This window comes from Zootoca vivipara, chromosome 11 (genome assembly GCF_963506605.1).
Source record: "Zootoca vivipara chromosome 11, rZooViv1.1, whole genome shotgun sequence".
Classification (NCBI taxonomy): domain Eukaryota; kingdom Metazoa; phylum Chordata; class Lepidosauria; order Squamata; family Lacertidae; genus Zootoca; species Zootoca vivipara.
This window is the reverse complement of record NC_083286.1, coordinates 47,489,737-47,503,626: the sequence shown is the minus strand read 5'-3', so window position 1 is coordinate 47,503,626 and position 13,890 is coordinate 47,489,737. Positions and strand designations below refer to the sequence as shown.

The 13,890-nt window shown below is 44.0% G+C and overlaps 1 protein-coding gene across 3 annotated transcripts in view; it reads left to right on the top strand.

The window, feature by feature from the left end:
- SPEF2 (sperm flagellar 2) overlaps positions 1-13,890 on the top strand; it is a 104,272-nt gene that overhangs the window by 30,078 nt on the left and 60,304 nt on the right. For all 3 annotated transcript variants that reach the window (XM_060280326.1, XM_060280325.1, XM_060280324.1), the window contains exons 13-18: positions 1,565-1,670; positions 4,670-4,815; positions 8,066-8,169; positions 9,976-10,229; positions 11,459-11,561; positions 13,317-13,474. In XM_060280326.1, the coding sequence (XP_060136309.1) occupies positions 1,565-1,670; positions 4,670-4,815; positions 8,066-8,169; positions 9,976-10,229; positions 11,459-11,561; positions 13,317-13,474 (871 nt within the window). The remainder of the gene's footprint in view (positions 1-1,564; positions 1,671-4,669; positions 4,816-8,065; positions 8,170-9,975; positions 10,230-11,458; positions 11,562-13,316; positions 13,475-13,890) is intronic.

The window sequence follows — 13,890 nt, the reverse complement described above, 5'->3', positions numbered from 1 at the left end:
CTGGAACTAAAGCACATTTCTAACAACCATACAAATCTTTGGTCCCTTCTTGTTCACATATGTCACTGAAGCAAGGGATGTTGTAGAAATGGATCCAGTAGTTCTGTCTGGCCAGCAACCTCTGCACTATGACTAATGGTCAGCTTCCATCTATATAATGGGAGTGTGATAGGTGGCAATTGCCTTGTTTCTCTGGGAAAATGGATAGGGATTCTCATTTACTTGCTTCTGCAAAATTATTTGTAATTCCTTTTCTTCTGAGGCTAAATAGCCTTTTGCAATAGAAATCTATCGTGTGGTCCTATTCTGAATCCTCCGTACAATAATTCTGTATGCAGTTATCAATGCAAGAAAGTTATTCATAGAATCATATGATTGTAGAACTGGAAGGGACCCCAAGGGTCATCCAGTCCAACCCCCTGCAATGCAGGAATTGCTGCTTAAGAATCCCTGACAGATGACCATCCAAATGGCCAAGTCCACCACCTTCTGAGGTAGTCCATTCCACTGTTGAACAGCTCTTACCACCTGAGAGTTGGAAATGTAGAAATAAAGGGCAGAAACTCCAACAGAAAAGGGCAACCAAAACTGACATGGGGTTTGCAGTACCTTCAATACGCAGCAAAGCTGAAGAGTATCAGACAATAAAGCAGGACACAGTAGAGATTTATAGAATTAAAAACAGCACCTAGAGACATTTGTCTCCTTATGCTGGGACTAATGGTCACCCTGTGATACTGATAAACAGAACCTTCAGGGAAGTGCTTTTTCACACAACACATAATGTATGGAATGGAACAGAAAGTGCTTGATGCTGGTCACCAATTTAGGATTGAAGCCTAACTCCACTTAGGTGGGTGTGAGCCCCGTTTGGTCTCAACAGGACTAATAATTCTGAGCACATATAGTTAGGATTGTGCTGCTTTGTAACGGAATGAGGCAAATTCTTGGAAGTCAGTTCTATAGGCAGCTCTTAGTCATGGCAATTATGTCCAGACAGCGTGCTTGATGCTCTGGACAAATAACAGGGGAGGTTTGCTTCCTTTGTGCCCTGCTTGTGAGCTTCCCCAAAGCACCTCTCTGGCTAGTGTGGGAAGCCAATTTCTGCACAAGATGGAATTTTGATGTGATCTGGCAGGTCTCTTGTTGTGTTTGTGGAGTCAGTGGTGTTGTCAAGGCAGGGCTTTGGGACAGAGGCCACATTTTGAAGTAAGTGAAATAATGTATGTGGTGATCTAAAGAGGGGCTCCACATAAGTTCTTTAAGTGGTGCTTTCAATTATCTAATTGTGCCACTGTTTAGAGCAGCCTTTCTCAACCTTGGGTCCCCAGATGTGGTTGGACTACAACTCCCACTATCCCTGACTGCTGGCCCTTCTCACTAGGGGTGATGGGAGTTCTAGTTCAACAACATCTGGGGACCCATGGTTGAGAAAGTCTGGTTTAGAGTATTATATTAAATTTATTTATTTATTCCTTTTAATCACCCCTCCCCAAATACTTACTCCTGTGTAACAATAGGAAAATAAAAACCTAATGGGAAATTTGCTTGTTTTATCAAAAAGGTCCTGAAGGCAGCTTCCAGGGCTTCAATATCATTAGCATATGACTTACTGGATGTGAAAGTTGATGAGACACCTGAGGTCGATAAAGATAAAGATAAAGATAAAGGTAAAAATATAAATCATTGTTAAATCTCACTGAAAGTCAGATGGCAAAAACAAAACAAGCTTGCCTTATATTTTGCTCTGTACTTAACATTACAGTGCTTTGCATGGTTTCATATTTTTGTCTTATTTCTGGTTTGTTGATCACAAAAAAATGATGATGACAATAATGTCCTTGCCTTTCGAACTTTTTCCTTGCCTCTAGCAGTTGCTGCAACTCCTTATAAGAGATTTTGGAACAATTCTTGTTCCTTTCTCCTTAGAGTTCTGCCTTTGCAACAGCCCTTTTGGTGCATTGCTGTTGCGTGTTGTTGTTGTTATTATTTTGTGCATGCATTTTTACAACCTATATATGCATCATACAGCATTCATCATTATCTAGCATCCCTGGACTTCCCAATCCATCTCTCCATGGCATTCTAGGTAGTCTTTGTATTAAATTTATTTACAACATAAACACATAACAAAGAACAATTAACAGTGGTATATAATCAATGCCAGTTTGCAGTGGAAATAACATGCAAAATGGGTGGACAAAAAACTACCTACAATGCCACCATTCTGGGTGGACAAAAGACTACCTAGAATGGTAGTGAGATAACTCTGTTTAGGTCTCCCATTATTATAACTTTTTCATCGCTATAATCTAATAATTTATCTTCCAATTTTTGATAGGTCTGCCTTTTTATCATTTGGCGCGTATATTCCCACCATCAATATCTTTTCTTGTTGATTATATACCACTGTTAATTATTTCTGACGGCTTCCCAGTAAGAATTCTATAAATGTGGTATGGAAGGTGCTGAGAAAAGCTCCCAGTTTGAGAGTCAGAGCACCAGCTCTTCAAGGAACTGCAAATCCCAGGCTTCCTGGGAAGAGACAATAACTGTCAATTGACTGAGACTGCAGTGTGGCAGGCAGGCACCCCCCAGGGCCCGCTACTCTTCCTCTGACACTAGCATCTGGGGCAAAAGGAGAATGAAGAAAAGGAGTAGAACTGGGAACTCCCTGGAGTGCTTCTGAGTGGGCATAGTTTATGATGAATTACAGGTGCCAGATCCATTGCAATGGGCATGTGGACAGGGGTTATTTGTCAGTACCTGGTAAAAAAAAGGAAGAGCAAAACGTACAAGCTGCTGTGTGGCTTGGATTCCCTGCTTTTCTTCTGAGTTTGTGGAGCTGTCCAGCAGCATTGGCAAAACAGCAGGGAGCTGTCCAACCATTAACTGGAACTTCTAGGCAGCAAGTCACAGTTTTTGTAGCTTACCTGGCTATGTTTGTGGATCTTCTGGGACCCATAGATGCAATGTCCCATGCTGCCAGACTTACATTGTACCTTCGGGTTTGGGCTTCAATTGGCAGTGATTGTGGAGGGTCTTGAGAAGGAATGTGTGAGCCTTCCTGATGCAACTGGTCACCCAATTCTTCAGGCTTCCAAAGTGGGTTATCTTCCAGTGTAGTTGTCGCAGGACCAACCAAAACTTTTTGCTGCCCGAGGGAAGGAAAGAGGCTGTACTAATGATGCAGTAACTCAGGAATGCAGTACCCCAGGCATAAAAGTAAAATGAAATGGCAATTTAAAGAAAGATTGTAAAGTAGGGTATCTTATAATGAGTCATTGCATAAGGACAGACTTGTGAGGTGAAGAGGAAAGGTGTACCATTTACACCAGCAACCATATTACAAAACACCTCACTCAGGACAATGGAGTAGGTTGGAGAGGATTCTCACTCCGGAACATCACACTTCCACATAAAGCAAAATATTTGTGGGGATCAGAATTTTAGCTACTTTATTCAAATGATACATTAATTTCCTTTTTACCAAAGTATCAAAGGTGATTATGTGGGACTGCCCCAAACTGCAAATAGGCATCAATTCCACATTAATTGCTGGAAGATAAGCTCATGCAGAAGCAGACTTTGGTTTTATAACATACTTTGGAGAGATGGATTGATTTTGTTGGCAAAATTATTGAAGGGACCTTTTCCCATGGCTATTGTAAGGTTCTGGAACAGATAACAACAACAACAACAACAACAACAACAACAACAACAACAACAACAACAACAACAACAACAATAATTTACTACTTATACCCTGCCCATCTGGCTGGGTTTCCCCAGCCACTCTGGGCGGCTTCCAACAGAAACATTAAAATACACTAATTTCTTAAACATTAAAAGCCTCCCTAAACAGGGCTGCATTCAGATGTCTTCTAAAAATCTGGTAGCTGTTTTCCTTTTTGACATCTGATGGGAGGGCATTCCACTGGGCAGGCGCCACCACCGAAAAGGCCCTCTGCCTGGTTCCCTGCAACTTGGCTTCTCACAATGAGGGAACCGCCAGAAGGCCCTCGGAGCTGGACCTCAGTGTCCGGGCAGAACGATGGGGGTGGAGACGCTCCTTTAGGTATACTGGACCGAGGCCGTTTAGGGCTTTAAGGTCACCACCAACACTTTGAACTGTGCTCGGAAATGTACTGGGAGCCAATGTAGATCTTTCAAGACCGGTGTTATGTAGTCTCGGCGGCCGCTCCCAGTCACCACTCTAGCTGCCGCATTCTGGATTAGTTGTAGTTTCCGGGTCACCTTCAAAGGTAGCCCCACGTAGAGCGCATTGCAGTAGTCCAAGTGGGAGATAACTAGAGCATGCACCACTCTGGTGAGACAATCTGCAGGCAGGTAGGGTCTCAGCCTGCGTACCAGGTGGAGTTGATAGACAGCTGCCCTGGACACAGAATTGACCTGTGCCTCCATGGACAGCTGTGAATCCAGAATGACTCCCAGGCTGCGAACCTGGTCCTTCAGGGGCACAGTTACCCCATTCAGGACCAGGGAGTCCTCCATACCTGCCCGCCTCCTGTCCCCCACAAACAGTACTTCTGTCTTGTCAGGATTCAACCTCAATCTGTTAGCCGCCATCCATCCAATAGTCCAGAGATGGACTATTGCTAATACTATAAATTTCATCTAAAAATTGTACTCATTTTGATGTTCCTAGAACCTGTGGGAAAATCACCTTCCGTTCAAATGATTGAACAAGAGAAGATGACTGAAGAAGAGAAGATGATTGAACAAGAGAAGATGATTGAACAAGAGAAGATGATTGAACAAGAGATGAGTGATATTGAGGATGACCTATCCAAAGTATGCACTTGATTTTTTTTATTTAAAAAATTCCCTTCTATATAGATAACAAGGTTGAGCTTGAGAAATCTATGACTTTAGGTTTTTGCTGACTCTATGACTTTAGGTTTTTGCTGTGTTACATTTGTGCTGCTGGAATTTGTTGAATGATCGGGTATTGCTTATTTACAGTACTGTATGCATTTGAATCTGGAGTGGGGCGTTTTTGGAGTAGCATGTTTGTTTTATGCTGTGTTTTATTACAGCATTAACTACAGTGGTACCTCGGGTTGCAGACATTTCAGGTTACAGATGCTTCAGGTTACAGACTCCGCTAACCCATAAATAGGGCAGCAGCGGGAGGCCCTATTAGCTAAAGTGGTGCTTCAGGTTAAAAACAGTTTAAGGTTAAGAACGGACCTCCGGAACGAATTAAGTTCTTAACCCAAGGTACGGTACCACTGTATTTCAAGCTTGTTGGAGAAACAGGGAGCAAAGAAATTGCCTGTGGTGTACACACAATTTTTTTGGGCTCATTCATTTGTCCCACTGCAGGTTTTTGAGGTACTACAAATCCCTGCAAATTCTGTTTACTCAGTTGTGGGATTGAGTGTGAACACCTCAGGAGGCAATACCTCTGCAAAAAGCACTCTCAAATAAAACTAGTTTTTTTTAGTCTTGACAAGTGTTTCATTTATAAAACAAAAAAACACCCAACAATTTACCACTACCCTTCTTGGTTTTGTTGACTATGCTGGAGACTGTAGGTTAGCAATACTGCACATAAATATGTTTTCAGAAGCCTTTCCTAAAGTGCCCTGCACTTTGAAAGGGGCTTTACCTCTCCCACACATATATGACATCAGGTGCAGGATAGGAGGGTGTAGCCTGGAAGAAATGGCCTCATAGGCCAAATGGGGATGCCCACAGGTTCGCTACCTCTGTGCCAAGTTCTCAGGTTGCATCCCTGGTAGAGCAAATTAACCCAGAATCTTTCCGAGAGTTTTCTGAATATCTGAACTCACCAGTATCTCATCCTTTAATTGTCCATTTCTCCAGGTCAGGTGTGGGGAACTTTTTTGGCTCATGGGCCATATTTTATCTGGCCCCACCCCCTTGGACTAGCAGGACAACCCACCTGTCAATCACATGGTGTTATTGGCAGATGGGTTGCCCCACCCACTTACATGTCAAAATCCCTCATGCGCTGTTTTCCTGCTCAAATATGAAAAACAATTACAGTGGTACCTCTACTTGCGGATTTAATGTGTTCCAAACACACATTTGTAAGTAGACAAAATTTGTAAGTCGAATCCCATAGGAATGCATTGGGAGAAAAAATTCGTAAGTAGAAAAAATCCTATATAAAAATTCGTAAGTAGAACAAATCCTATCTAAACCACATCCAAGATGGCGGACGGAGCTCCATTCGTAAGTAGAAACATTCGTAAGTAGAGTTATTTGTAAGTAGAGGTACTACTGTATATTTTGCTATCGCAAGCCATTTTAGCCTAAGTAGCACTTTTGATCCCAGCCTTAATCATATGTTTCCATTGACAGTTTCATTGACGCTGTCCGGGGGACTCCCTACAGGGAGCCTCCCCCCGTCATCCTGACCAGCACTTCGCCCAGCGACAGTGGTAGTAGCGGCTCAGGCGGGGGGGATGAGGAATGGAGTGGGATGGAGGGAGGGCTCAGTGAGGCATCCGAGCTATTGCACCGCCCCAGCCAACTAGTGGAGGAAGGAGGGCTCAGTGATGTGTCAGAGCCCCTGCACTGCCCTAGCCAACAGGTGGAAGAGGGAGTGCAGCCGCTTCCGGCGCCCGAATTGAGGTGCGCGCCCAAACGCAGGTTTAGGGGGTGGCGTTTCGGGGTCCCCAAGCTATTATGCTGGCCCCGAAGCAGAAGGGCGCCATTGCCGGATTCTGCGAGTGACTAGGAGGTCATGTTTTCTGCTATCTCTGCACTGTAAATAATATGCACAATAAAACCTTAAAAGACAGATCGGATTGGAGTGTCTTTACTCGAGAGTAGCCGCAACAGTCCCCTGACAGATGCTAATGGGAGCTTCTCCCCATGTAAATAGTGGGCATGGGGAGATTTGGATTTAAACTGCAGTGAGGGGCAAAAGGTTGAAGCCTGTCTACCCTCCTCCTCAGCCAAGGTTCCAGTTGTAAAAGAAAAGTCCTGCACTCATGGGCAAAGCATGTGATTGACCTCACATGTAGCTTGGCCCTTGGTTTTCATATAATTTTTGTTTTCAGGTGAGCTGGAGATGGTCATTGAATAGGTGCCAGAAGTTGAGCCAGGGGTAGGAACCAAAACCAAACCAGGGGTGCTGAGCTAATGGTTCAGGACCGGGAAACAAGCGGAGAGCGATGAAAGACCTATCATTTCCTAGGCAAAGTTCCAGCCTTACATGGAAGGCTTTATAGCCTTTCTTGTGGAGGATAGTCAGTGGCTGGCCTGGGAGAACATGGAGTTATACCAGGGGTAGGCAACCTAAGGCCTGGGGGCTGGATGCAGCCCAACCGCCTTCTCAATCCAGACCGCGGATGGTCCGGGAATCAGCCTGTTTTTACATGAGTAGAATGTGTCCTTTTATTTAAAATGCATCTCTGGGTTATTTGTGGGGCATAGGAATTCGTTCATTCCCCCCCCAAAAAAAATAGTCCGCGTCCCACAAGGTCTGAGGGACAGTGGACCGGCCCATGGCTGAAAAGGGTTGCTGGCCCCTGATTATACATTCCCCCCCCCCACTGAGAATAGAAAGAGCAGGGCCAAAACAATTATGACTGGGAATCAAAACCGAGTCAAAGGGTCTAAGCTCCTCCCCATGCCATTTTCCTGCCATGGCTCCCCCACCCCACCCCACCCCACCAGCTATTTTGAAAAGGAAAACTAGTCATGCAAGTGCAAACCATAGGAATAAATACAGTTTGGCCTTAAGTTGTTTAGAAATGACCTCAGTGACATCAGGCTGGTCTGTCTTGGCCAGGCACCCCCAAACTTCGGCCCTCCAGATGTTTTGGACTACAATTCCCATCTTCCCCAACCACTGGTCCTGTTAGCTAGGGATCATGGGAGTTGTAGGCCAAAACATCTGGAGGGCCACAGTTTGGGGATGCCTGGTCTTGGCTAAATGTCTTGCTGTCTATTGAAGTTAGAGAACTTCAGTTACAAATCGGTGTTTCTATTCCTCTAATCAAATTAATGTACAATTGCCAAGGTTTCCTCTCCTTGTTTACATTTCTCCCATAAAATTCCACAGCTTTCGATTCGCGCTCAGCTTGGTGCAGCAGCAGAGAGCTTATTAAAGAAAGGAAAAAGCATTCCAGATGAATTGCTAGTTGGCATCATGGTGGAGGCTATTAGGTATGGAATAGATCACTCTGCATGACTCTATTTTGAATGTGGTTAAATGTGTCTGTTGCTAGGGTCAGGCTTTGCCATCATTACAATGAAGAGTAAATTGCTCTGGTAATAAGCACTCATTAAAATAATCGAGCCTATTTCTAGAGGGAGATGCTATTCATCACCCCAGGAAGAGCAACCTTATTTGCCACGCACATATAGATCAGAAAGCATTACAGTTAATGCTTACTTGAATAGCTTTCATCTTTCCCCATGCCTCTTAAAAGAAAAGGTAGGAGCATGTATCCATGCAAAATTCTACATGATTTTAAGCAGACCTGAAATACTTGGTGTAAAGGGTCAATTGTATTGTAATCCATGCAGTTTATAATTTTTTTCTTGATTTTCTTTTGGGGGTTTATTTAGACAGGGTTTTTTTTTCTGTGAAGAGGCTTCAGGGAATTGAAGACACCACAGCCAATGATTTTTGGACAAGCCAGATTTATTAGATTTTTATTCCTATACTATTTTTATTTTCTGATAGCCAAAAGCTGTAGTCGAGCCTATCTTGTAGAGTCTTTTTAGCACAGATATGCACAATTTGTGACCCACAAAGACAAATGCAATCCTTCAGCCCAATATTGTGGCCTTCTAAGTGCCTGACAACACCCCTAGGTGCTTGCCATCCCTAGTAAGCAACCAGAGCAGAAGGTTTACTGAGTACCTAGAGGGATCCGTTCAGCTTTGCAGATCACAAATTGTAGAGGTACAAGACTTTTAAATACCCCTTTCAGTTTCTTGTACCTGTACAATGAAGCCAGTTTGCTTTATATATGTTCAGTGGTTAACTATTAATGCTCTTGGAGAAGCTTATGTCATGGAATCATAGAGTTTGAAAGAACCATGCTAGCTGGAGTATGTAATGGGTTAAAAAGGCATTCTGAAAAGCAGTCATGGGAGGTTGCTAGTGGGTGTTGGTGGTAAGGGGCTGCTTAACCACCACCTCTGCCTCCAGCTGCTAGTCTACCTGTAAGATGTGTGATGTCCATATGGGGATGGCCTATTTGTAACCCTAGTAACCCTAGTAACACCCCTTTTCAGGGAACAGGGTATAGCGTATCCTTAGTTCATTTGGGTTTAATGGTCATATTTCTAAGGAATACGAAGTATAAAATGTTATAGCCAGTGGACTGCCTCCTACAGTTGGTGTGAGACACAAGTATATGTTTTCATCATCTTGTGAATGTAACTGAAGTGTATAGTTGAATTTACTCTTCTTAGTCTGGTGAAGAATTACCTGCTGACCCATGGACAGGCATCCTCGTTTGGGCTAGTTGGGCCAATAATCTGACCTGATAGAAGGCAGTTTTCTATGCATGAGATTGCAGAATCAATGTAATCTCCTCAGCCATTCAAAAGACTTTGCTAGATTCGATTTCTTCTAATCTATTAGACTCCCGAAAAGAGAAATTTGGACTCTCACTACAAATGTGGCAATGCTGAGTCAACAAAGAAATTGATTTGGGTGTGTGGCATCTGTGTTCATGGAATGAAAATCAGTTCAGGAGACCACACAGCAGAAAACAGTAGTCTTTCCGTGTAGTTTGTTTTTAGCCTTGGCTCAGCTGAAATGTTCTTTATCCTCCCCCCCCCCACCTTTTCTTTTCAGACGTCTTTATTTCAGTCTATGTTCTTCTAGAACTCTTTTGAAATATTTAAGTCTGCCTCTTTTAGGATCTAAGAACTGCAGAGGAAAATGATTTGAGTGCTGGAACCATGGTTAGAATCTTCCGAATGTGCTTAACGTTGGTTCTGCTTTTCCTTTAGCCGACTGCCACCAGAAAGCGGCTGGATCTTGGATGGATTTCCGATGACACTGAATCAGGCCAAACTGCTTGAAAAGGCACTGACAAACCGAGATCCTGACCAGGCAGAAGGAATGTCTAAAAACTTTAAACCTGTGTTGGTTCCAGATCCATCAGCTCTAAAAGAGCCACCTGTGCATCCACCTGCTCTTGACTTTGCTATGTTGCTTGAAGTTTCAGACAGCACTGTGCTGAACCGGGTGGCATTTGTCAAGCGTAAGTTTAAAGTTCAATGCATGCAATTAAGGCACAAACCCATACTGACAGATTCACATAACTGTGTTAATTGCTACTATTGCACAATGGCCTATTGGCTGTGGATTTGTGCTTACGGCTCTGTCAGTAGGTTTGTGGTTGAAGACAGGAGATGGCACATCCATGGCATTAGATGTCCATATGGATCCACCAAGACCCTCACCAATTTTCAAGTCATCTGTGGGCACTGGTGAAGGAAGGGGGGTGCGGTAGGTGCAGCCCGTGTCAGATGTCATCCGGGGAAGGGGGTGCCATCACTGTGTCACTCCCCTGGGATGTTTGCCACAGGCGGCATCCCCCTGAGACGCTAGTCCTGCCCCTGCAGGTGGCTAACCCCGCCCCAGGGTGCACAGCAGCTAGCTCCGCCTCTGTCTGTGGGGTGTGCGTGGGAAGTTTGTGAACCACTGGAACGGACAGCAAATACACTCCAAAAATCTAACCTCTCAGTGGGACCTGTAACAAATGTTGAGGTGTATCCTCACATCTCAAAAAGAGTGTCCTGTTCATTGTGCCAGCCAGCCAGCCAGTCATGCATTCTTTCAATACACTCAATTTCACCCTGCCTAGCCTCTCCCCGCAATTATCTAGCTGGAACATAATCCAGGGGTCAGCAAGGTTTACCTTGCCTGGGCTGGATTGGTCCAGCGGAGATACTTCGCACCCACAATTTTTGGTGTCTGCGTCTGTGCAGATGCGATTTCCGGCGCCGTGGAAGCAAGTCCCCACGCCGGTTTAGCGCAGCGCGCCGGGACTCACTGAGCAGGCAGCTTGGTTCTGGGGCGGCTCGTGGGCTGGTTAAACGGCCTCTGTGGGCCGCTTCCGGCCCATGGGCCGCACGTTGCCAACCCCTGACATAATCCATTCTAAGAGTCACATCTCTTGCACCCACTTTTGCCTCACCCACCACTGCTTGTGGGATGTTGCTTACAAGGGAATGTTGCCCTTGAGGTGAATACAATTCCTTATTCCTGCTTTAGGCTTTCGTTCTTTCTCTCTCTCTGCTCTGCTCTTTTGTAAACACTGGTGTGTGCCCCCCAGGATGCCAATACCTTGCTCATCAACGTTCCTAAGTGGGCTAGTTTTGTCTGAAATAGTTTCCCCACTCTTGCCTTAAACTGTGTACTATAAAAGCATTCTCCCAGAAAATTTCCTTCCAAACATTGTTATTTTTTATATATTTTGCTGAACAGCCGACTCCCATCAAGGCAAGCTAGGAGAAGGTGATCAAGTTTCAGAAGTTCAGTTCCATGACGCAGAAAAAGATGATTCTGTAAGGAGCCAGATGCAGCACAGGTGAGTCAGTTACAGTCAATATGAGAGTCCTGTCAGATTTAGACTAAAAGTCCATTTAGTATAACATACTGTTCTCACACCCACTCTCTGGATCATCGCCTTGTCGTTTTGAGTGGGCTTGCATGTTCCTATGACCCTTGTGAGTGAAGCCATTGGGAATCTCGTCCTCCCAGCAGGGTCACCCAAGGCGGTAAGGTCAAAGGGAAGGAGCTAGACAAAGAATGATCCAATAATTCCTCAATGGCAGAACAGATGGATGATAACAAGCGGTATGTTACAACGGCTGTGAAGGCGGATGAAAGCTGCAGCAGATAGGAATCTACCAGTTTGTCATGACTACTTCATGCCATCGGAACAGAGCCCTACTACAAAGACTGTGCGTTGGTCAGTGTGCACTGATCTACACACATAAAACAAATTCACGCACAGGCGTCTTCCAAAAACCCAACCCAAACCCCAAAAGTCCCATGGCGATCAGCAAATGGTAACGGGGGCAGGATCGTGAAATCTGGAAGCCCCTAGTCATGAACCGGCACATGGGCGATGGATACAGATTCAGTCTTTCTGACTCAAGGAACGAGGCAGTTGAGCAGCTTGGCAGCTGTATCCATGACTGAGCAGCCCTTTTTAGGATCCACTCTGCTCACCCCCAAAAGGGGGAGGGGCTATAAAAGGTGCCCTAAACATAGTCTGCCTCCCTTTTCCCCTGACTGGATTACCGCTAGTGGGGTTACCACCTAGCGGTCGTAAAAGACAATTGAACTTTGGAACATGGAATATACGGACTTTGTCAGATAACACAGACAGCGAGCATCCTGAATGCAGAACTGCCATCAGAGCTGCGACGTTTTAACATTGAAATTGCAGCGCTTCAAGAGACTTGAAGAGCAGGTGAGGGACAACTGAAGGAAGAAAAAGGAGGCTACACATTCATCTGGAAAGGTCTATCTGAACAAGAACATTGAATACATGGGGTAGGCTTCATTATCAAAAACGACCTTGTGAAGCTCCTGTCAGAAGTCCCTACTGGCATTAATGAGCGACTCTCAACCCTTTGAATAAAGCTCTCAAAAAACCAACAGGCTACTATTATAAGCGCTTATGCACCAACACTGGATGCTGATGAAGACATTAAAGAAAAATTTTACTCTCAGCTGGATACTGTCCTAACAGAGACACCTAAGAAAGATAAAATTATCCTCCTGGGTGATTTTAATGCAAGAGTTGGGCAAGATTTCGATCTGTGGCCTGGGACTATTGGGAAAGAAGGAGTTGGCAAGAGCAACCAGAACGGAATCTTACTTTTGACGATATGTGCAGCGCACAACCTTGTTATCACCAACACACTCTTTCGACAGAAATATAAATTAAAAACTTCATGGAGGCATCCTTGGTCAAACCACTGGCACCTCTTATCTTAGACTATGTTATTGTCTGTGCTAAAGATCGCCATGATGTGCTCCTTACCAGAGCTAGGACTGGAGAGAACCAGCTTGAAGTCCACACTCAGCCATGAAGCTCCCACACTTTAGGCAGAGAGATTGTACTTGGCCCAACTTCCTGGATGAACATCAGAATCCACAGAACTAGTATATTAATGCCAAATGAGGAATCTGATAATATATGCTATTGCACCAGTGTTTTAGGGACATTCGGCTGGACTATCAATAGGCTTTAAGTCATTTTTATTTTTTTTATATTGGGATTTTGAAAGCTTCCCAAATACCTGATTTGTGTGTGATTCCGATTTCACAGAATTATAGGTTTCCAGGAGACGTGGCCCAAGCTAGAAAACTGGTATTCTGAGCAGCAAAATATATTGATAAAGGTCAATGCAGAAACAGAGGAGAATCTTATGTGTCAAAGGGTAAAAGAAATTATAACGGAAGAAATTGTTAAAATCCAAAACAGAAGTAAGTAATGCTATTCCAGTGCTTATATGAATGTTTACAAATACAAATATTTACATATTTAAAAGGCTTTCAATAATCTGGCTGAATTTTTTCATGTAATGGGATAAAGAAATAGTCCACAGTGTGGCAATGAATACCCTTTCCTCATATCTTTACTTCCCCAGATCTTTGGGCTATAACTAGCTGGGGGCGGGGATGAAATTCAAATCAGTTTGCTTTTAAAGGCAAGCCCACCTAATTTGCCGTTTCTGAAACAATATGTGAACTGAAACACAGCCATTTTTCTCTGAATTTTGCACCACAGTTCTCCATCCAAGCAGTATACACAAAAATGCATATACTAGGATGGAGTGCACATAAAATAGATATATTAGTGCAAATGAAACAAAAATGAATTATGCTAGGGAAGATTGCTT